The 23,097-nt window shown below is 42.2% G+C and overlaps 3 protein-coding genes across 3 annotated transcripts; all 3 read left to right on the plus strand.

Annotated features, from left to right (window-relative positions):
* The first annotated feature begins 86 nt into the window (after positions 1–86).
* Positions 87–5,072, plus strand: LOC122327927 (NCK-interacting protein with SH3 domain-like). Its single transcript, XM_043223614.1, is given in 13 exon segments — positions 87–454; positions 949–1,061; positions 1,160–1,422; positions 1,534–1,783; positions 1,785–2,124; positions 2,192–2,362; positions 2,655–2,741; positions 3,037–3,175; positions 3,247–3,327; positions 3,400–3,528; positions 3,629–3,721; positions 3,842–4,014; positions 4,214–5,072. Coding segments are annotated over 13 exon segments (2,223 nt in total). The 5' UTR covers positions 87–283; the 3' UTR covers positions 4,427–5,072.
* Positions 5,073–5,259: 187 nt separating this feature from the next.
* Positions 5,260–11,912, plus strand: slc25a20 (solute carrier family 25 member 20). The gene is made up of 9 exons (XM_043223694.1): positions 5,260–5,470; positions 7,251–7,343; positions 7,417–7,544; positions 7,627–7,717; positions 7,821–7,938; positions 9,708–9,780; positions 9,888–9,997; positions 10,082–10,206; positions 11,448–11,912. Exons 1-9 carry the CDS (start codon positions 5,369–5,371, stop codon positions 11,508–11,510), a joined length of 903 nt encoding a protein of 300 aa, XP_043079629.1. The 5' UTR covers positions 5,260–5,368; the 3' UTR covers positions 11,511–11,912.
* Positions 11,913–12,399: 487 nt separating this feature from the next.
* Positions 12,400–23,022, plus strand: prkar2ab (protein kinase, cAMP-dependent, regulatory, type II, alpha, B). The gene is made up of 10 exons (XM_043223686.1): positions 12,400–12,640; positions 13,689–13,727; positions 16,981–17,120; positions 18,134–18,240; positions 18,308–18,461; positions 20,292–20,393; positions 20,749–20,823; positions 20,889–20,954; positions 21,186–21,324; positions 22,365–23,022. Exons 1-10 carry the CDS (start codon positions 12,400–12,402, stop codon positions 22,487–22,489), a joined length of 1,188 nt encoding a protein of 395 aa, XP_043079621.1. The 3' UTR covers positions 22,490–23,022.
* The last annotated feature ends 75 nt before the right edge of the window (positions 23,023–23,097 follow it).

The raw sequence follows: 23,097 nt of genomic DNA on the forward strand, positions 1-23,097 counted from the left end.
TTATTAAATGTTGGTTGGTGTTTAAACGTCTAACTGTTAATATTCACAGTACCGTCGATCTGAACTCGACGAGCATCTCGGTGTTCCTGTGAATCAGTGCTCGGACTCTGAGCTCGACTCGTTTTCCCGGAGAGCGCGTGACCGTCTGTACGCGCGCGCCCGGTGTCGTGTTTACGGGGCTGCGCTTAGCCGAGCCGCGCGTTCCCATGATCTTAGCGCGTTATGCTCGCGCGTCTTTGGTTTATATCGCTTCTTAACGCGTCGGTATCGCGCCGGTAACGCGATGTATCGCTCGCTGTTCTCCTTCAGCTCTGCGGAGCGGAACGCGCTGCGCTTCCCCGCGGGAGAGTGCTTCCTCGTGCTCGAGCGCAGTAGCGCGCACTGGTGGCTCGCGACGCGCTGCAGCTCCGGAGAGACGGGGTACGTCCCCGCCGCGTACATCGAGAAGATACCGGTGAGAGTCAGCCCTCACTATATATACTCACAGACAGCAGGGGCCCCTCATCACAGCCTACATTCATCCAGTCTTTATAATCAGAGCTCAAGTCTTTTATTTTGCAGCTATAATGTCATAGAAAGCATACACCACACATACATAGCTGGACATACTTTGACACAAAACGTTCCTTCTCAAACAGAGCTGTTTTCAGGAGCACTGGTATATTTGTAGCAGTGTTATATTCGTCAAAACGTTGTTTTCCAGGAATAGATGGATCATGGGAGGTTTTTCTGCAGAGTGTTGGGTTTCTGGTCCTGCTGGAGGCTCAGTTGTGTGTCTTCACTCATGCTTCGCTATATTTACACACGCATACTGTGACAGAGAACACACACACACACACACACACACATATCAGAGCTGAACATGATTGATCTGATGCCATCTGCTCATCCGCTGGGTTGTGTGTCGTGATGATGATGATGATGATGATGGTGGTGATGTCACATCAGGCTCCGGAGCAGGACGAGGTTCTGCAGTCTATTGATCGAGCCATTGAAGCCATCCACAACGTGGCCATGACCAACGGAGGCAAATACAACCTGGAGCAGAGAGACATCCTGCAGTGAGTCCACATTCACGGAGTGATTATATATGATACATGTGATATATTTATTACATGTAAGCGTGTGCTTGTATATATATATCCGTGACGCTCCACAGGAAGTTGATCCATCACAGGAAGGAGACTCTGTCCCGCCGAAGCCCGACCCCATCGGGTCACCAGCAGAAGATCCCATCATCCTCCAGCGAGGTGTCTCTGAGCCGCCCTCCACCCAACGGTCTGAGCCGAGCCTACAGCTGTGAGCCGGCGTCCCAGCGTCCCGCTAGTGTTCCTGGACTCTATCAGGTTCCTCCTCAGCCTCGAAGAGCAGCGCCTGAGACTCCGCCTCCTCCAGAGAAACATCGTGAATCACGACGCAATGGTGAGTGCGCAAACAAGCAGCGACCGGTTCGTTGGAGATACCCCTAAATGAACGTCTCTCTCTCTCTCTCTCTCTCTCTCTCTCTCTCTCTCTCTCTCTCTCTCTCTACAGATCCGGAAGTGCCACTCAGAGTCTCCTCCACAAGCCCCGCCCCCAGCCCCGCCCCTCCCACTGGACCCTCTCTGTCTGTCAGCTCCGCCTCTTTAGACTCCAGCTCCTCCCAGTCGGGCATCTCCTCAGTCAGTCTTCCCAGTGTCAGCAGCACTCCGCCCCCTGTGCCAAAACGAGGCAAGGCTCCGCCCCCACCTATCCCTGACCGATCCCCTCAGGAAGAGCCTTTGAAAAAGAGCTCACCGGCCCCGCCCCCCCATCCCTGACCACTCCCCTTCTCATGACTCTTTTACGAAGAAGCCGGCCCCTGAGCCAATCCATAAACAGCCTGTCGCCGAGCACCAATCGGATGCAGAGTGGCCGCTGGCCCCGCCCCCCCTCTCTCTCAGCCCTCCCGGGAGCCCCGCTTCATCTGCAGCCGTTCCCGTGACAATCGGAGCGGAACTAATCGAGCTTGTGCGTAAGAACACGGGCCTTAGTTACGAGCTGTCGCGGGTTGCCGTGGGCGTGGTGGTGGGTCACCTGCAGAGCGCGCTGCCGAGGGCGACTGCGGATCTGGAGCAGGTGCTACTGTCGCTGGTGGAGAGTAAGGTTAGTGTCTCTGGACTAGTACACACGTTGTGTTTTTGGCGCAGCGCTGAAGCGTTTGTGTCGTTAGGATCTGGGCGCAGCTCTGCCGCTAGGACAGGTGTGTCACGACGAGCAGCGGCTGCAGGTGATCTTTAGTGATCTGGCCCGTCACCGTGACGACTCGCAGCAGCGCAGCTGGGCTCTGTACGAAGATCACGCGCTCATCGCATGTTACCTGGAGGAGCTACTGCAGATACTGGTGAGGCCACGACACTTCGCTAGTCATGTCTGATGTGGTGGCTAATTCCTACAGATCTGTATTTTTGTGAAACATGGTGCATATTTAGGTTTTTTGTTAAACGTATCGTATGCAGTGGAAGATTCATCGGAATAATAATCCCCCCAAAACAAAATCGTACGATTGATATAAATTACTCGCTTTAAAGAACAGGCACAAATACTTAATCATATGAATGTCATGTATGTATATTACATGAATATATTCCAATCCCGTTAACTCTGAATGAATAGCTTTATTGTGTTTCCTTCAGACCGACGCTGATCCTGAGGTGTGTAAGAAGATGTGTCGCCTGAACGAGTACGAGGCGGTTCTGTCGCTGGTCTCCTATTATCAGATGGTGAGTCGCTCTGAAGATGTTTGGCCCCACCCCACAGAGCAGATGTAATATATCGTTATTATGGTAGTAATTGTTATGGTTATCATTATAGTTTTATTTACTGTTATAGTTATTTTTATTGTAACCGTGGTTATGGTTAGGGGTTTATTTATGGTTATTGCTATAGTTATTATGGTAGTAGTTGTTTTGGCTATCGTCACGGTATTTATTATCGTTCTAGTTCTAGTTAACGGTGTAGTTGTTAGGGCTCTGGTTAGTAGTTGTTAGCAGGTAATGTTAGCGTGCGATCTCTCAGGAGCACCGCGTGTCTCTGCGGCTGCTGCTGCTGAAGGTGTTCGGGGCGATGTGTGGTCTGGACGCAGCTCTGATCTCCACCCTCCTGAACTCCGTCCTGAGCATGGAGCTGGCGAGGGACCTGCAGACGGACACTCAGGGTGAGTCCAGCTCCGGCTCTGACCTCTGACCTCCTGTGTCTGTCCTCGGCTGACCCGTGTTCTGTGCGCAGAGCATGAGAAGATGTGCTACAGCGGGCTGCTGATGGCCATGATCTTCTGCAGGGGCGAGCAGATCCCCCTTCATCACTACGGTAAGAGACGCTCGGGCCGCCGGACGCTCGCTCGCTGCTGACCGCAGACTGACCTGTCCCTCTCTGTCTCAGAGCATCTCAACAGCGCTTTCCTGCGGTTCCTGCTGGACGTGATCGAGGACGGCTTGCCCTCCGACCCCACAGAGCAGCTGCCGGACCTCTTCATCAACCTGCTGCTGGCCTTCAACCTGCACCTGAGCGGTACCCCCCCCCACACACACACACACACACACCACAGAACCGGTCAGTGCGTGGCTCTGTGTACTCCTGACCTGTGTTGTGTGTTTGCTGCCCCCTGCAGCACCGGAGAGCAACATGGTGATGCAGACGCTGGTCAAAAGACACAACGTGAAGATTCTCACGGAGAAGCTCTTGTTACTGCTTAACAGAGGAGGTGACACACACACACACACACACACACACTCACAGTAGGGCTGCTGCAGTGATGCGCTGACACTCTGTGTGTGTGTGTGTGTGTGTGTGTGTGTGTGTGTGTGTGTGTGTGCGTGTGCAGAGGACCCAGTGTGTGTGTTTGATCACGCTCCTCCCGTGCCGCACTCAGTGCTCAAGTTCCTGCAGGATGTGTTCTCCAGTCGAGACACGGCTGATATCTTCTACCGCACCGACCTGATGGTGATGATCGACATCGCAGTGAGGCAGATCTCAGACCTGTCTCCCGGGGATAAAGTGAGACGAGCTCCACACACACTATGACTATAATCTGTACTATAACCATAACTACAGCAACCTTAACTTAACTATAAGAACTATAACCTTGACTTTAGGAACCTCACTATAATATCTATAAGCGTAACTATAAGCGTAATAACCAGGATCAGTATGCTAGCGTGTAATGCTAATGCTAAGGTTGTGTCGATCTGCTCAGATGCGGATGGAGTATCTCTCTCTCATGCTGGCCATCATGCGCTCCACTGACTATCTGGAGCACCGGCACCGGCTGAGCGACCTGCAGGCGGCGCTGCAGAGGATCCTGGGAGAAGAGGAGGATTGTGGGGAAGATCAGGGCTCCAGCAGAGCCATGGACAAACTCATCGTGCAGCAGATCTACCAGGAGTTTCCTCAGATCTCCAGAAGCTGATTAACCCTGGCTAGTCTGACAGCGGCTAGCGCTAGCGCTCCAGCTCCAGCACAGTTCCTCCGCTAACTCGCTTCAGCTTTCCCCGCCGTCCCAGCAGCTCTCAGTACTCGTGCGTCTAGCACACTAAACACTCAGCTTTGTGCTAAACCCATCTGTTTTTCCTTAGTTTTTGTTCAGAAGGGAAACGGTGAAAATATATTTTCTTAACGTTGACACACTAATAAAATGCTGCCATCCTAATGCCCCTAAAATATGTGTCTGTGTTGTATGTGACCGAAACGGACTGTTAATAGCCATAGAGTTACACACTTAACCCATTTAACCCTAGAGACGCTTTTCATTTATGAAGCTGTGAAATCCTTACTAACTTGCTTTAAGGCACTTCCTGCAAATACAGGAAAGATTTAAAGGGTCTCAATGAAATACGTTTCACACGATTAGTAACTGCAAAACATGTGGACGGCTGGGTTAACAGTGAATGTAGGTTTACAAATAAATCCAGATGCAGCTATTAGTGAAAAACTGCATTTAAATAATACAATCACAAAATATTGCACTAAGTGAAATGTTCAAAAGATGTTACAAAACTGATGTAACACTGGTACCACTTTCATGACGTTACAATAAACATAACAATGTTGAAATATGTTGATGCTTGTATTTGTTCGTCGTTTAGCTCAGTGATCTTAGGTCTGGCCTGAGATACGACCATTTTGATGACTGCAGAAATGTAATAATTTAGTACAACGCATTTTTTTACACGACTGGGATTCAACGGGTTAATATGAGGATTAAGCCCCGCCCCCGTCACGTGCTCTGCGGGTGCGTCGGTGAAACGGTTCCGGGTGTGTATGTGGGTGAAAGGTCGCGTTTGAAACCGAGGGGACTCAGAAATCACCTGTCCGTCCGTCCTGAGTGAGCTGAGACCGGACCGAGCTGAACATGTCCAAGCAGCAGCAGATCAGTCCCGTGAAGAACTTCTTCGCCGGAGGTTTCGGGGGAGTGTGTTTAGTGTTCGCCGGACACCCGCTGGACACCATCAAAGTAACACACACTCACACACAGAAACACACACACACACACACACACACACACACACACACACTCACACTCACACACACACACTCACACTCACACACAGAAACACACACACACACACACACACACACACACACACACACACACACACACACACTCACACACACACACACACACACACACACACACACACACACACCACACACACACACACACACACACACACACACACACACACACACACACACACACACACACACACACACACACTCACACACACACACTCACACACACACACACACAGAAACACACACACACACACACACACACACAGAAACACACACACACACACACACACACACACACACACACACACACACACACACACACACACACAGAAACACACACACACACACACACACACACACACACACACACACACACACACACACACACACACACACACACACACACACACACACACACACACACACACACTCACACACACACACACACACACACACACACACACACACACACACACTCTATTCGTTTTAGTGTTCGCTTAATGATTGTTTATTATCATTAGTCTAATGCTGTGAGAATTAATATTTAATAAACCTGTCATAACTTAGCGTTTCAAAAATCTGATCAGAAACATTTAATTAATGAGTGAATGTGAAGAAGTGTGGAATGTTTTATACTGCATTCATGCACTCCTTTAAGGACACTGGTAGGGTGTTACAAGAAATACTGATGAGGTACGATTTTGGGGCATATACTTTTATGAAATTTGATATAATCTGAGAATTGTCTGTATTTAGTTCTAACTCGTGATTGCTCAAAAAGTGATCAATTTCTCGTTCTGTGATAGTTTGTATAGAGGCACATAATTATGTTCATCAACAAAATTCAGTGGATAAATGTGTTAAATATGGAGAAAAGACTAAATATATATTTCCCAAAAGACGTGGCATTAAATTAATTTTAATAGATGCTACAATAAAAAGTATTCTTGACACTAATGGTGCTTCGTACATATCCTGGTCAATTTTTAAATGGTTATATCTTTAAAAAAAAATCAAATGAAAAATTATGGATGAAGGCAGTGATGAATATTTCAAGAGTCATAAACCATCTGCAAAGTTTCATTCACTTACTGAGAAATATGTGGGTTTTAAAAACTTTTTGGTCAAAATATACTTGAATGCATTCTGAGGGTTTAAAGTGCCATCAGTTTAATGGATTTGAGATATATGAAGGACCTGTGACCTTTGACCCAGATCTGTTTGTTTGTCCTGTTATGTTGAGGGTAACACTTTACAAGTAGCAAGTAACTAGTGAAGTAACGCATTACTTTTACTTCAGATGTAAATATCAGAGTCACGTTTCAAATAATGGACTCCAGTTTCTGGTGTTTTGACTGACAGCTCTGGGGTTGCCATGTTGAGAGAAATCAGGTGCAGAGTGTGTGAACACGATCTTACTGTAGTTCTAGACATTTATTTACTCAAAAACACAATCTACATTTCCTTCAGGCTGAGGCTATTTATTTCACTTTGGTGTGAAAGGACATTTTTAAAAGAAGAGCTTGTTACGTCCACGGCGCTGTATGTAGTGCTTGAACTGGGTGTTACTCCTACTCAGACTTCACACACACACAGCTTCCATGATACATACAGCACCTTTAAAAACAAACAAGATAGCCCTGCCAAGGAACTTCACACATTAATGTCCATAAAAAGAGTGATGTAGTTGATGCCAGTGTGTTGTGATGTCTGCGCAGGTTCGACTGCAGACGCAGCCCCTGCCCGGTCCAGGAGAGACTGCTCTGTACCGCGGGACGCTCGACTGCTTCAGGAAAACGCTGGCCAAAGAGGTGCGAGTGACTCGGAGGAGTGTGTGCTGAGCACAGGTGTCCAGACTGACGTGTGTGTGTGTGTGTGCTGCAGGGGGTCCGAGGGCTGTATAAGGGCATGGCGGCGCCCATCATCGGAGTCACGCCCATGTTCGCCATCTGCTTCTTCGGCTTCGGACTCGGCAAGAAACTGCAGCAGAAAACCCCAGACGACATCCTGACGTGAGCACCGGAGACCTTCACGTGTGTGAGTGTGTCACGTGAGTGTGTTTCCTCACTGCGTGTGTGTGTGTGTATGTGTCAGGTATCCACAGCTGTTTGCCGCAGGGATGCTGTCAGGAGTCTTCACTACAGCCATCATGGCTCCTGGAGAGAGGATCAAGTGTCTGCTGCAGGTGAGCCCCATCACTCGTGTGTGTGTGTGTGTGTGTGTTTGTGTGTGTGTGTTTGTTTGTGTGTGTGTGTGTGTTTGTGTGTGTAAAACGTGTGTTTTTTCAGATCCAGGCGGCGTCGGGGAAGGTGAAGTACACGGGACCAATGGACTGCGCCAAGCAGCTGTACAGAGAGAACGGCATCCGCGGCGTCTATAAAGGAACCGCTCTGACGCTCATGAGAGGTGCAGAAACACACCTACAGAGAGAGACACTCACAGAGCCGGAGTTACACACACTACATTAACACTCAGACGGAGTTACACACACCTTAGAAACACTCAGACAGAGTTACACACACCATAGTAACACCCAGATGGAGTTACACACACCTTAGAAACACTCAGACGGCGTTACACACACCTTAGAAACACCCAGACGGCGTTACACACACCTTAGAAACACTAAGACGGAGTTACACACACCATAGTAACACCCAGACGGCGTTACACACACCTTAGAAACACTCAGACGGAGTTACACACACCTTAGAAACACCCAGACGGCGTTACGCACACCTTAGAAACACTCAGACGGTGTTACACACACCATAGTAACACCCAGACGGCGTTACACACACCACACCCAGTAACACCTAGAAACACTCAGGCGCGTTACACACACCTTAGAAACACTCAGACGGAGTTACACACACACACACTCAGAGTAACACTCAGACGGAGTTACACACACCTTAGAAACACTCAGACGGAGTTACACACACCTTAGTAACACTCAGACGGAGTTACACACACCATAGTAACACTCAGACGGAGTTACACACACCTTAGAAACACTCAGACGGAGTTACACACACCTTAGAAACACCCAGACGGCGTTACACACACCATAGTAACACTCAGACGGAGTTACACACACCATAGTAACACTCAGACTGTTACACACACCATAGTAACACTCAGACGGAGTTACACACACCTTAGAAACACTCAGACGGAGTTACACACACCATAGTAACACTCAGACGGAGTTACACACCTTAGAAACACTCAGACGGAGTTACACACACCATAGTAACACTCAGACGGAGTTACACACACCTTAGAAACACTCAGACGGAGTTACACACACCATAGTAACACTCAGACGGAGTTACACACACCTTAGAAACACTCAGACGGAGTTACACACACCATAGTAACACTCAGACGGAGTTACACACACCATAGTAACACTCAGACGGAGTTACACACACCACATTAACACTCAGACGGAGTTACACACACCTTAGAAACACTCAGACGGAGTTACACACACCATAGTAACACTCAGACGGAGTTACACACACCTTAGAAACACTCAGACGGAGTTACACACACCACATTAACACTCAGACAGAGTTAGACACGCCACATGCTACAGACAGAACACAGCAAATGACAAAATCCTCCAGAGAGCTGTCTGGTATGTGACCCTGGAGCACAAAAAACAGTAATAAGGGTCACCAGTCACAAATTAAGATTAAGATGCATTAAGATGAATAAATTATCCTTCCATTGATGTATGTTTTTTTTAAGAAAGGACATATTCATGCTGTCCAAATCTCTGTTCTTAGCAATCCATTTTAATAATAAAAAAAAAATCAGTTTTGAAATACAGTAGAAAATTTACTAATTGTCTTAATGAAAGATATTTTGACTTTTTGGCATAAAAGAAAATTGTATAATTTTGACCCCTACAGTGTGTTGTTGTCTGTTGCTCCAGAAATAGCTGTGCTGCTGATGACTGCTTTAGAATCACAGACATTAAGATGAATAAAGAAGTCTACTCGCACACATTTAAGTGTGTGTAAACAAAGCATTCTCTAATTAAGTTGTCCTTTATTATTCTAAAATCTAATTATTGTCCCTCTGTGTGTTCAGACTCATATGAACACATGAATATTGATGAGTTCTGATGTCAGATGATTGACAGCTGTCACTGTGTGTGTCAGATGTGCCGGCCAGTGGGATGTACTTCATGACATACGAGTGGCTGAAGAACGCGCTCACGCCGGAGGGCAGGAGGTCAGCTGGTCACATGACCACTCAGCTTCATAACTACAGATGCAGATGTGCCCTACATTGAGAGTGAGTGTGTGTGTGTGTGTGTGTGTGTGTGTGTGTGTGTCCAGCCCATCGGAGCTCAGTGTTCCCAGTGTGCTGTTTGCTGGTGGGATGGCGGGGATCTTTAACTGGGCCGTGGCGATTCCTCCAGACGTGCTGAAGTCTCGCTTCCAGACGGGTGTGTGTGAGATCAGTGTTCTTCAGATCCGGGCATCTGTAGCGAGTCTGATGGTGTGTGTGTGTGTGTGTGTTCTGTCCACAGCTCCAGAGGGCAAATATCCCAACGGCTTCCGGGACGTCCTGCGAGAGCTGATCCGGGAGGAGGGCATCGGCTCGCTCTATAAAGGCTTTAATGCAGTGATGCTGCGAGCGTTTCCAGCGCACGCGGTACGACTGATGCTCTCTCACACACACACACACACACACACACACACACACACACAGGGGTCACCCGAGGGTCAGAGCGGCTCACACCAACCCCAGTGACCCCAGCACATCTTCTACGACACAACAATACTGTTATTTGAATCCCAATGAATGAAATACTAAGACATAACATCCCCGTTTAACACTCCATTATTCTCACAATACAGAAAATCTAAATAAACTTTCTTTTCTTTATGCAAAATCTTTTTTTACTTTTAATTTTGTTTTTTGGGGTAAAATATACAGAAGGCATAATTAATAAAGTATAACAGATTTTGCTCTTTTATGCTATAATAATTTAGTATGCTGTGATTTTTGCATAGTTCTGATTTTCTCCTAAAGTTAAAGTTTCTTATAATTGACTTCTTATGTTACGGTTATGGCATTTTAATCTTATGATTTTGATGTAAAATTATGACATACTATGTCAATTATAGTTTATAATTTTGACCTTTTATCATAATGTCTTGATTACATTGAATCTAATAATTGACTGATAGTTGTAACTAAAATGTTTTTATTTTAACTTTTCACCTCATGATTATGACCTGCGTTATCATTTTTGACATGGTCATAATCTTAACTGACATTGCCTTATTGCAACACAGTTGACTATTTGTATAATAATTGGAACTTAATATAAAATAATATCATTACTTTGACCATTTTCTCATAATTCTGACATTTTATCTCATAATTGTTTGTCATAGTTACTTTCTGATCTCAAAAGGAGTCTCACTGGCTCTTTCTCATCATTCTGATTTTAAATAAAATTTTAATCTCAAATTTTTATAATTTTTTTTATACATTTTTTCTAACTTTTATCTCATAATTATGACTTAATGCTACAATTTCCAATCTTTCAATATTTCCTCTCTTTTCAAAATCATGACTTAAATTTGTTTTACATTTAATCTTGTAACTGTTTGTCATAATTATGCCATTTTTACTTTAAATCATAAAAGTCATGACTCGTTACAATTTATTTTACAGTTTTATGTTACAATTTCTTTAGCGCAATTGACTCATAATTATTTTATTTTTACAATAAAGACGAAGACGTTTCTTTGTCCTTGTGTGTCAGACTGAACTGTGTTCCTGAGATGCTCTCGTATAAAAGCTCAATAAAGTCAGAGCGGCCCGAGGCTCTTCCATCCGTCCCACTTTCAGCCGCTCAATAACCGACCGCTTTCTCTCTGCAGGCCTGTTTCCTGGGCTTTGAAGTGGCCATGAAGTTCCTGAACTGGCTTGCTCCAAATCTGTGATCCAGAGGAACCGGAGCGGATGTGAGACGCCGCACGGATCGATACGGATCGCTCCAGACAGACCGTAGCAAGTTAATGAATGTCTCGCTGCTTTATGATTTATTGGAGAGGATTTTAATCTGTAATAGTCAGTGCCTTATAACAGACTGTGAACCGATTTCTGCCTTCAGGGAAACTGAATGTTTATAATGTAAATCAAACCCTTTAACAGCTAGCAAACCTCTGTCTGTACATTAGCATTTATCCGTTTACAGCCTCGTCTGCCTTCAGCCCTCACGACAGGAATTACCTACACAGTCAAGGCCTGTTTTAATTGTTTTGTTCATTATGTTTAATTAACGTTATATCATCCACATCATGTACATAAATAAATGTATATTGATCATTTTCGTATGATCTTGAGTCTTTGTGTTTCTGTCATCTGTGAGCTCAAAAGCAGTAGCACAATCGTAAGAATTATCTACTTTTTCAAAATTCATTATGATATAACGAAAGCTAAAAGATCATGTTCCATGAAGATGTTTTGTATATTTCTACTGTAAATATGTCAACTCTATTTTTATTGACCGCTATGACAAACGGTCGTTGAGGTTTTCCCGCCACTTTCAAGTTTACCTCAGAATAACTGAAGCTTTGTTTCGTTCCACAAATTTAACACCATCTTTTGAGAAGAACGTGTTGATGAAAGTGAATGCTGTAAATCGCCGTCCTGCAGTCGCGATATTTTTGAGGGCAGTCGATAGATATTTTCCGCCGCGATGGAAACTGTCGATGCGTCACGGGTCGATGGTTCTGCCCGCCGGGGAAGCAGGTTTGCAGGGATACGGTTCTTTCCCGCGCTGATGAGTGGAGTGTGAACGTGTCGGGTGTTCGTGGATCCTCGAGCGGCATGAGCGCCTCGGTTCCGGCGGGTCTGACCGAGCTCCTGAAGGGCTACACGCTGGAGGTGCTGCGGCGGAGACCCGCGGACCTGCTGGAGTTCGCCGTGCTCTACTTCACCCGCCTGCGGGAGCAGCGCAGCTCCAGCCGCCGTTCTCCGGTGACCCGCGGAGAGGCCTTCGACCGGAGCTCCAGCGGCGGAGAGGACGAGGAGGAACAGAGACGAGAAGAGGAGGAGGAAGAAGAAGAAGAAGAGCAGAGACGAGAAGAGGAGGAGGAAGAGCAGAGACAGGAAGAGGAAGAGGAAGAAGAAGAAGAAGAAGAAGAGCAGAGACGAGAAGAGGAAGAGGAAGAAGAAGAAGAAGAAGAAGATGACTTTCCTGATGATTTTACTTTTAAAGGTGAGGGCGCAGAACGTTTTTTTACAAGTAATTTTCAATAAACTAATGAACTAAACAGTCCATGGCAGGAGACTTAAAACCAAAAAGAAATAACACGAAAAATGAGTAGAAAGAAAACACATAAATTAATACAACAGGGAATAAATCAAGTTTCCTTACTGATCATTTTTTCAATGTGTCCAAATACGTAACAATTTGGGCCTCATTTATCAAATGTTGCTCAGGTTTCTTTCTAAATTTAATCTCACGATCATTTCTCAATTTCTCCTTCAGATGTGAAATCTATGAATGGCAAATGAACGTGCGCTCAAATAAATGTTTTTTGGAAGCGACTCCTAATTAATGTCATTAACATATACAATATTACAAATCAGCATAATTTAAATTTTAAATTTGAAGTTTTTTTCTATACACTGGGAAATTTTTTAACTTGATCTAAAGTTAATGCTAAAAACTATTTCCCCGTTTAACCCTTTGCCCGCCAGGGTTTGAGGAAAAAAGTTTCCTGTCATCTCCAGCATTTCTGCTGATTTTCACTGAAATTGTGGCCCTCAAAATATAAATAAATGTTGGCATCTGAACATGCCATACATCAAAATGATAATTTAAGCATTCTTTTTTTCAACACTACGTAGGTTTCATTAAAAAAGCAACATTTTGAGCAAAAAGCTGAGAAAACCAAATGTTTATCAAATACTGCGTCTGGATAATATTCAGTAATATATTTAAAGCAAAGATGCAGTTTTAGCAGTTTTAATTTGTATGAGGTTAGTGTTAATGATCATATTTAATAATAATTTGTTACATTATATAGTGCTTTTCAAATAATTGTATGTCAATAGTTTTGTGGTTTTGTCAATAGTGACACTTATTTTTCTATCTATCTATCTATCTGTTTTAGCTCCTCCACCCAGTAAATGCAACAGACGTGTATCAGGTAAAATGTTTTTTTATATATATTATTTCAGTATCACTGAAATACTAATACAGTTTTTATTAATATTTAGTCATTTTAATTTTATAATTAGTAATATCTGCAGTAATTTTGTTGATTGTGTCTTTTGTATTCCTTATTATTTGTTTTTAGAAGGTTTGTCTTATTTTTTTAAGTTTTAAAATAGTGAGTTTTTAGTTTTTAAAATGTTATTTTTGTTATAATTAATTTAAGGTAATGTGATGTGTAACGTGATGTCTGATGTGATGTGTGATGTGTAATGTGATGGTGATGTGTAATGTGATGATGTAATGTGTGATGTGATGTGTGATATGTGATGTGTAATGTAATGTGTAATGTGATGTGTATCGTGATGTGTAACGTGATGTCTGATGTGATGGTGTGATGTGTAATGTGATGGTGATGTGTAATGTGATGTGTAACGTGTGATGTGTAATGTGATGTGTGATGTGTAACGTAATGTGTAATGGGATGGTGTAATGTGATGATGTGTAACGTGATGTCTGATGTGATGTGTAACGTGATGTCTGATGTGATGGTGTGATGTGTAACGTGATGTGTGATGTGTAATGTGATGTGTAATGTGATGTGTAATGGGATGGTGTAATGTGATGATGTGATGTGTGATGTGTAACGTGATATGTGATGTGTAATGTGATGTGTAATGTGTGATGTGATGTGTAATGTGATGTGTAACGTGATGTGTAATGTGATGTGTAACGTGATGTCTGATGTGATGTGTAACATGATATCTGATGTGATGGTGTGATGTGTAATGTGATGGTGATGTGTAACGTGATGTGTAATGTGATGGTGTAATGTGTGATTTATAATGTGATATGTGATGTGTAATGTGATGGTGTAATGTAATGAGTGATTTGATGTGTAATGGGATGGTGTAATGTGATGTGTGATGTGTAACGTGATGTGTAATGTGATGATGTGTAATGTGATGTGATGTGTGATGTGTAACGTGATGTCTACTGTGATGATGTGTAATGTGATGTGTCATGTGATTGTGTGATGTGATGTGTAATGTGATGTGTGATGTGTAACGTGATGTGTAATGTGATGATGTGTAATGTGATGTGTAATGTGATTGTGTGATGTGATGTGTAATGTGATGTGTGATGTGTAACGTGATGTGTAATGGGATGGTGTAATGTGATGATATGTAATGTGATGTGTCATGTGTAACGTGATGTCTGATGTGATGGTGTGATGTGTAATGTGATGGTGATGTGTAATGTGATGGTGTAATGTAATGAGTGATGTGATGTGTAATGGGATGGTGTAATGTGATGATGTGTGATGTGTAACGTGATATGTGATGTGTAATGTGATGGTGTAATGTGTGATGTGTAATGTGATGTGTAATGTGATGGTGTAATGTAATGAATGATGTGATGTGTAATGGGATGGTGTAATGTGATGATATGTGATGTGATGTGTAACGTGATGTGTAATGTGATGTGTAATGTGATTGTGTGATGTGATGTGTAAGGTGATGTGTAATGGGATGTGTCATGTGTAATGTTATGTGTGATGTGTAACGTGATATGTGATGTGTAATGTGATGTGTAATGTGATGTGTAACGTGATGTGTAATGTGATGTGTAACGTGATGTCTGATGTGATGGTGTGATGTGTAATGTGATGGTGATGTGTAACGTGATGTGTAATGTGATGGTGTAATGTGTGATATGTGATGTGATATGTGATGTGTAATGTAATGAGTGATGTGATGTGTAATGGGATGGTGTAATGTGATGATGTGTAATGTGATGTGATGTGTGATGTGTAACGTGATGTGTAACGTGATGATGTGTAATGTGATGTGTCATGTGATTGTGTGATGTGATGTGTGATGTGTAATGGGATGGTGTAATGGGATGGTGTAATGTGATGATGTGTAATGTGTAACGTGATATGTGATGTGTAATGTGTGATGTGTAATGTGATGTGTAACGTGATGTGTAATGTAATGAGTGATGTGATGTGTAATGGGATGGTGTAATGTGATGTGATGTGATGTGTGATGTGTGATGTGTAACGTGATGTGTAATGTGATGTGTGATGTGTAACGTGATGTGTAATGTGATGTGTAACATGATGTGTAATGGGATGGTGTAATGTGATGTGTCATGTGTAATGTGATGGTGTGATGTGTAATGGGATGGTGTAATGTGATGATGTAATGTGTAACGTGATATGTGATGTGTAATGTGTAACGTGATGTGTAACGTGATGTGTAATGTGATGTGTAACGTGATGTCTGATGTGATGGTGTGATGTGTAATGTGATGGTGATGTGTAATGTGATGTGTAACGTGATGGGTAATGTGATTGTGTGATGTGTAATGTGATATGTGATGTGTAACTTGATATGTGATGTGTAACGTGATGTGTAATGTAATGAGTGATGTGATGTGTAATGGGATGGTGTAATGTGATGATGTGTGATGTGTAACGTGATATGTGATGTGTAATGTGATGGTGTAATGTGTGATGTGTAATGTGATGTGTAACGTGATGTGTAATGTGATGGTGTAATGTAATGAATGATGTGATGTGTAATGGGATGGTGTAATGTGATGATATGTGATGTGATGTGTAACGTGATGTGTAATGTGATGATGTGTAATGTGATGTGTCATGTGATGTGTAATGTGATGTGTAACGTGATGTGTGATGTGTAATGTGATGGTGTAATGTGTAACGTGATATGTGGTGTGTAATGTGATGGTGTGATGTGTAATGGGATGGTGTAATGTGATGATGTAATGTGTAACGTGTAATGTGGTGTAATTTGATGTGTAACGTGATGTGTAATGTGATGTGTAACGTTATGTCTGATGTGATGGTGTGATGTGTAATGGGATGGTGTAATGTGATGTGTCATGTGTAATGTGATGGTGTAATGTGTAACGTGATATGTGATGTGTAATGTGATGTGTAACGTGATGTGTAATGTGATGTGTAACGTGATGTCTGATGTGATGGTGTGATGTGTAATGTGATGTGTAATAGGATGGTGTAATGTGATGATGTGTAATGTGATGTGTCGTGATTGTGTGATGTGATTGTGTGATGTGATGTGTAATGTGATGTGTGATGTGTAATGTGATGTGTGATGTGTAATGTGATGTGATGATGTGTAATGTGATGTCTCATGTGTAATGTGATGATGTGTAATGTGATGGTGTGATGTGTAACGTGAATGTGTGTCACTCAGTGTGTGCGGAGGCGTATAACCCTGATGAAGATGAAGATGAGGGCAGCGACCAGAGGGTGGTTCATCCTAAAACTGATGCTCAGCGGCAGCGACTACAGGAGGCCTGCAGAGACATACTGCTCTTCAAAACCCTCGAGCAGGTTCTTACCGTAATTCCGCTGTTTGGAAAAAACATACAATCTAGTCATTAAAGGCAGGGTAAGCGAATTTTCAAAAACAAAGTAGGAACGAATACCAAAACAAACTTGTAGCCAAAAACAGAAAGAGAAAAAAGAGAAGAGAAAAGTGTCTTCAGAACAATAAGGCAAGAAGTATGACCTGTATGGGTCAGGTTGCCAACCGTCCCGTATTAGCCAGGACATCCCATATTTTTTGGCTTAATTTATGTGTCTCGTATGTGACCTCCTTGTCCTGTTTCCTGACTCTTAACTACAGCAGCAGCGTAGTTTTGCTTGCGCTAACACCAATGATTGTCTATTATTCTTATTCTTATTTTATGAAGTTGGAAAGGGCTGTGTTTGTTTAGGTGATTTCAATTTTTTAGCTTTCAGAAATCACTTACCCTGTCTTTAAAACAGAGGTATAACATATAACGCAGAATGTCACAGAATTGGTCAAATTTTTCAATTAAAAGTAGGCTATTCTCAAATCAGATCACAATATAGAATAGTGAGGAAGAATTCTAGAATCAGTAGGAAATAAGCAGAAAAAAACTATTTACATATTAGTCGCTCTTGGTCTATATATCTCTGGTTGGGTTTTTTACACACACACACACACTGAAGTATAAAAATACATGAACAACATCTCCAGAACTGCTCTGAGAGTCCATGGGTATTTACATTTTTCGTTTGAGAGATACACACAGATATTCACAAGTATGTATGGCATCCCGTCAAAATAAAAGTTCTGTTTAACTAGAAGAAATGATTGTACTAAGAATATATTAGTCTACTATTGCTTCCATTGTTCTCATTTTTAAGTCGCTTTGAATAAAATTGTCTGCTAAATATAAATGCTTGATTGATAAAACGTAATTGAACCATTAAAAAAAGTCCAGAGTAATATAAAAGGAGAAAATAGGATTTCTAAATATTAAAAGGGATTTCCCAGGCGTGTTAAAGATGTGTCTGACTCGCTCTGTCTGTCTCAGGATCAGTTCGCTGAGGTGTTGGACAGCATGTTTGAGGTGCTGGTCAAACCGGGCGAGTGTATCATCAATCAGGGCGACGACGGCGATAACTTCTACGTCATAGAGAGGTGAGAACGAAGCGTGCGTGTGTGTATGACTCCAGATGATGAACCGTCTTCTCTGGTGTGTCTGCAGGGGTGTGTTTGAGATCGTGATTCAGAAGGACGGCGTGAGTCGATGCGTGGGCTGCTACGATCATAAAGGCAGCTTCGGAGAGCTGGCCCTGATGTACAATACACCACGGGCCGCCACCATCAGGGCCAGCCAGGAGGGGGCGCTGTGGGCGCTGGTGAGACTCCCAGCATGCACTGCACTCTGCTCATCAACAGCACTAACATGAAATACAACATTTTGCTTAGATTTAGTTCAATTACACAGGGGCACTTTCGTATGGAGGCTTGTTTCTGTCACAGATTAAAACAATAAAACAAGAAAGATAATTAATTGCAATTTTCAATTTCTCGTTTCAAGTTTAAAAACGTTCTAATAATAACTTTGTTTCTAATGATAAAAAAAAAAACATAATGAAGAACCTGTAATAATGAGTTTAAATTGTCAAAAATATACACTATATTGCCAAGTATTCGCTCACCTGTTGACTCACAGATGAACTTCAGAGACCTCCCATTCCTAATCCATAGGGTTTAATATGACGCCGGTTCACTCTTTGCAGCTATAACAGCTTCAACTTGTCTGAGAAGACTGTCCACGAGGTTTAGGAGTGTGTTTATGGGATTTTTGACCATTCTTCCAGAAGAGCATTTGTGATGAAGACCTGGCTCTCGGTCTCTGCTCTAATTCATCCCAAAGGTGTTGTATCAGGTGGAGGTCAGGGCTCAGGCCAGTCAAGTTCATCCACACCAGACTCTGTCATCCATGTCTTTATGGACCTTGCTTTGTGGAAGAGAAAGGGGCCAGCTCCAAACTTTTACTGGAACTAAGGGGCCAAGCCCAGATCCCACACCATAATCCCCCCAGACTGCCTGATGAAGAAGCGTGATTCAGTCCAGTGGTGGTGTTCTTTAATCACTGCATTGCACTTGGTGATGTCAAGTCAAGTCTTTTTATTGTCATTTCAACTACATATAGCTGTGCAGTACATAGTGAAATGAGAACGTTTCTCCTGGACCTGCTGCTACATGGAGTCACACACAATACTCACATACTGAGCTGAGGCAGTGTCTTAGACACATGAAGTGTGCAGACTAGTGCAAAGAACACAAAATAGAAAACAACAATAAATATAAAGTGCATATTAATTGTCCAATTTGTCGTCAGCTGTGTCTTGTTTAGTTTAGTCAGTTCTTGTCTTTTTTTAAGTTCCAGTTAGATTCTGTTTAATCGTGGGTTCTCGTCTGTGATGTGTTTTTCGTCCTGTCTGCCTGCCAGCCTGTAAATATATTGTTTCTTTCATTCGTAGAAGATTGAACCTGTTTAAGTATATTTTTCCTCGTTGAGTGCGCTCTCTCGTAAACCACAACGTGACGATACTTCAGCATCCGCCGATTCCATCAGTATCCGTCGTTCCCAAACACTTCCTCGCTCTTTTAATACAGCTGACAAGGTGACTTAGGAATATTTAGGAGCGAGGAAATGTCCCGACTGAATTAGATCCACAGGGCCTCCTCTCACACGCTGGGATCCACCGAGCTATTCTTTCTCTGCGTACACCTGTGATCATAGAAGTGATTCTGGTTATTCAGAGAGAATACTTTTGGCAATACAGTGCATTTACTAAAATATGTTTCAAAAGACCAGTCTGTAAATGTTTTCTACCATTATATATTTTTAGTAATTATTTGTACGGCCATTTTTTTGTCCATTGTTTATATTTTTTTTATAAACATTTTTTAATTATTTAAAAGCATTTAGAATGTGTGAAAATATGTAATTGTTTAGTAAGGAACACACTTTATATTGTTAAAAAGATGCTAAAATTATATATAAAAAATTATATTTATAATGAATCATTCATGAATCTAGTTGGCTGTTCCTTTTACATTTGCATTTAAATGAGCACTTATTCTCAAGTCTTTATTTATTTGCGTGTTTTGCTCTAGACTCATTATTTAATCAGATTGACATATGTTCCGTTTGTTCACATTGTGATCATCTTCAGGACAGAGCCACTTTCCACAGACTCATCGTGAAAAATAACGCAAAGAAGAGGAAGATGTACGAGACTTTCATCGAGAGCGCTCCTCTGCTCAAGTCTCTGCAGGTGTGTCGAGTTGTTTTTACCCAAAGCAGGTAATGATGATCAAGAAATATATAACAAAACAAACAGTACTGAAGTTCTGAATAAATATAAAATAAAACTAGTCTGTACGTGACAGGAAAAATAAACCGTACACTAAATATGAGCTAAAAGCGTCAGTAGGTGACTATAAGGGAAAAAAGCACCACAAAAAATACTAAGCAGCACAACAGTTTCAACACTGATAATACAAAGCATACTAGAATGATTTTTGAAGTATGAAGTATCATGATCCTGAAGGATGTCATACAATAAATTCATTGACCTCTTGAACACATTATTTGTCCGTAACTGACATTAAATCAATGATGTGTGTCAGCTATCGGAGCGCATGAAGATCGTGGACGTGGTTGGGATGAAGACGTTCAGCGATGGCGAGCTAATCATACGTCAGGTGTGTTTCGTTCATCTCCTCGTGATGCTAGCGTTCCTTTCTGATGAATGTAAGTTTGTTCTCAGGGAGATTCGGCCGACTGCTTCTACATCGTGGAGTCTGGAGAAGTCAAGATCATGATCCGAAGCAAAGTAAGAGTCCGTCGTTCGTGTCGCGCATTTAACATGAGTCTGTCGTGTGTTTACTGCATCTATGTTTAGCATTCTTCCTTATGTTTGTTGTGAGTCTGTCGCTCATGTAGAGTTTAACTCAAGTCTTTCGCTCATACAGTGTGTTTAGCACGTGTCTGTTGCTAATGTTTCAGTGATTCTGTTCCACGTTTAGCGCGAGTCTGTCTGAATCTGATGTTGACGTGTCTTCAGACTCAGGCAGGTCAGAGGTCACAGCGGGAGGTGGAGGTCGCGCGCTGCTCCAGGGGTCAGTATTTCGGCGAGCTGGCGCTGGTCACCAATAAGCCGCGAGCGGCGTCTGTTTACGCAGCAGGAGAGACTAAGTGTTTAGGTACGGACCTCCCCGAGAACAGATGCTGAAATATTACACCAGTCTTCACAGATGTACTGTATTTTCTGGAAAATAAACTCCACTGTTTCCAATCTGCAGTGTTTAAAAAAAAAAGCAGCATTAATTATGAGAAACTTGAGTTTTTTTTAATCATGAAAATCCTTGATGTCTTTGTTTCCCATAATGAAAAACTTTCTTATACTTTCTTTGAATTGGGACTCATTTTTAGTACGAGAGTTTCTCATCAATTTTTTTAAAATGTTTTTTTTTTTTTTTGCTGGAAACAGGATTTCATATAAGAAATAATACAGTTTAATAAGTGTGATAAGAGCGGTGTTTTCTGTAGTGATGGTGAAGTGCTCTACATTAATGATGCTTTCAACACTATTCTGTTGAAAAAGCTTCACAACATCCGGCTCCTGATTTTTTTTTATTGTATCTAAATATTTTAAAAGTTTTTTCTTTCATTTGTTTCGGTGTACTGCAGGTAAAACAAGTAAAATGAATAAATCACAAATGTATAAATTGTTAGATTAAATCTGCACCTGTAGCTTTAGTCATAGCATCACTAGTTTTATTTTTTTTAAATAAAGGGAAAAAGGTTTTTTTTTCTTTTCCTCAAGTGAGAAAAGCATGCTGTCAGTACCAGCTTCTAACGTGATCTAGCCTTCAATAACGAGGGTTTATTAAAATATTAAAAATACATCAAAACACCTGTTAACGCAAGTTAAGTGCAAATCCACATAATACAGCACACTTCATGTTAACATTATTCAGTGCAGGGGATTATGGGTAACTCCTCCGGTGGTCGTGCTCAGAACACATGATAAAGTACGACATTCAGATGATCCACTTTCATACTTTATAAACCAAAGATCACAGAAGAGAGAAGACCTTAAAGACCTTTTTTTTCTGTAACTTGACAAATATGTGTTCATTTCAATGTTATTTTACATTACAGTGAAGCGCTAGTGAACTCTCAGAAGTCTGTGCTGATGATGGTGTGTGTGTGTGTGTGTGTGTGTGTGTGTGTTACGCAGTGATCGACGTGCAGGCCTTCGAGCGTCTGCTGGGCTCCTGTAAGGAGATTCTGAAGAGGAACATCCATCAGTACGAGCAGCAGCTGCTGGCCGTGTTCGGCTCCAGCGTCGACCTCAAACACTGACTGAAGATAGAAGAGGAGCAGAAGACTAGATAGACACCTCACACACTCAGAGATCCTCATTCACCACAAAAAGGTCCTTAAACATCTACAAACTTTTTTTTGGAGTAAAATTACTTTTTTAGTTTGTACTTGTTTTAAAAAAGCAAAAACATCTGCCAGTGGGGTAAGAAAAACCATCTTCAGCCTTTGGATCTTCTTCCTACACGCTGGCTGAGATCTTTGCTCGTTTTCTGGTCTGAAACAAATGTTATTAGTTTTAGCTAAAAACAAGACCTTACTCCTAAAGTAGTGCTGTCTAGTAATAATATCCAAAATAAAGTTTGTTTACATAATGTGTAGGGTGTATATTATGATGTCATTTAAATACACACAATATAAACATACATGTATACATTTAAAATTCTATAGAACTTAACATTCTTGTATATTTTGTGTGTGTGGATAAACATTACAGTGTGTTCACATGTGTTCTATATTAGATGTGATTATTTGACAGCCCTACTCATTTTAAGTGTCAAGTAAATTAATTTGTATTTATACTAGAAAACAAGGAAATTCTGGATTTTTTTTGCAGTGTAATCCACATGTTTGTGATTTCTCCTGAATAA

The sequence above is a fragment of the Puntigrus tetrazona genome, chromosome 22 (assembly GCF_018831695.1).
Source record: "Puntigrus tetrazona isolate hp1 chromosome 22, ASM1883169v1, whole genome shotgun sequence".
Classification (NCBI taxonomy): Eukaryota; Metazoa; Chordata; class Actinopteri; order Cypriniformes; family Cyprinidae; genus Puntigrus; species Puntigrus tetrazona.

What these genes read in the sequence shown, in the direction of transcription:
- slc25a20 (XM_043223694.1), top strand. Translation starts at nt 5,369, where the DNA reads ATGTCCAAGCAGCAGCAGATCAGTCCCGTGAAGAACTTCTTCGCCGGA. An exon ending in GGATCAAGTGTCTGCTGCAG is followed by an intron (nt 7,718 to 7,820) that starts GTGAGCCCCATC and finishes GTGTTTTTTCAG; the next exon opens with ATCCAGGCGGCGTCGGGGAA. An exon ending in GAAGTCTCGCTTCCAGACGG is followed by an intron (nt 9,998 to 10,081) that starts GTGTGTGTGAGA and finishes TTCTGTCCACAG; the next exon opens with CTCCAGAGGGCAAATATCCC.
- prkar2ab (XM_043223686.1), top strand. Translation starts at nt 12,400, where the DNA reads ATGAGCGCCTCGGTTCCGGCGGGTCTGACCGAGCTCCTGAAGGGCTAC. An exon ending in CTCTGCTCAAGTCTCTGCAG is followed by an intron (nt 20,394 to 20,748) that starts GTGTGTCGAGTT and finishes GATGTGTGTCAG; the next exon opens with CTATCGGAGCGCATGAAGAT. An exon ending in AGGAGAGACTAAGTGTTTAG is followed by an intron (nt 21,325 to 22,364) that starts GTACGGACCTCC and finishes TGTGTTACGCAG; the next exon opens with TGATCGACGTGCAGGCCTTC.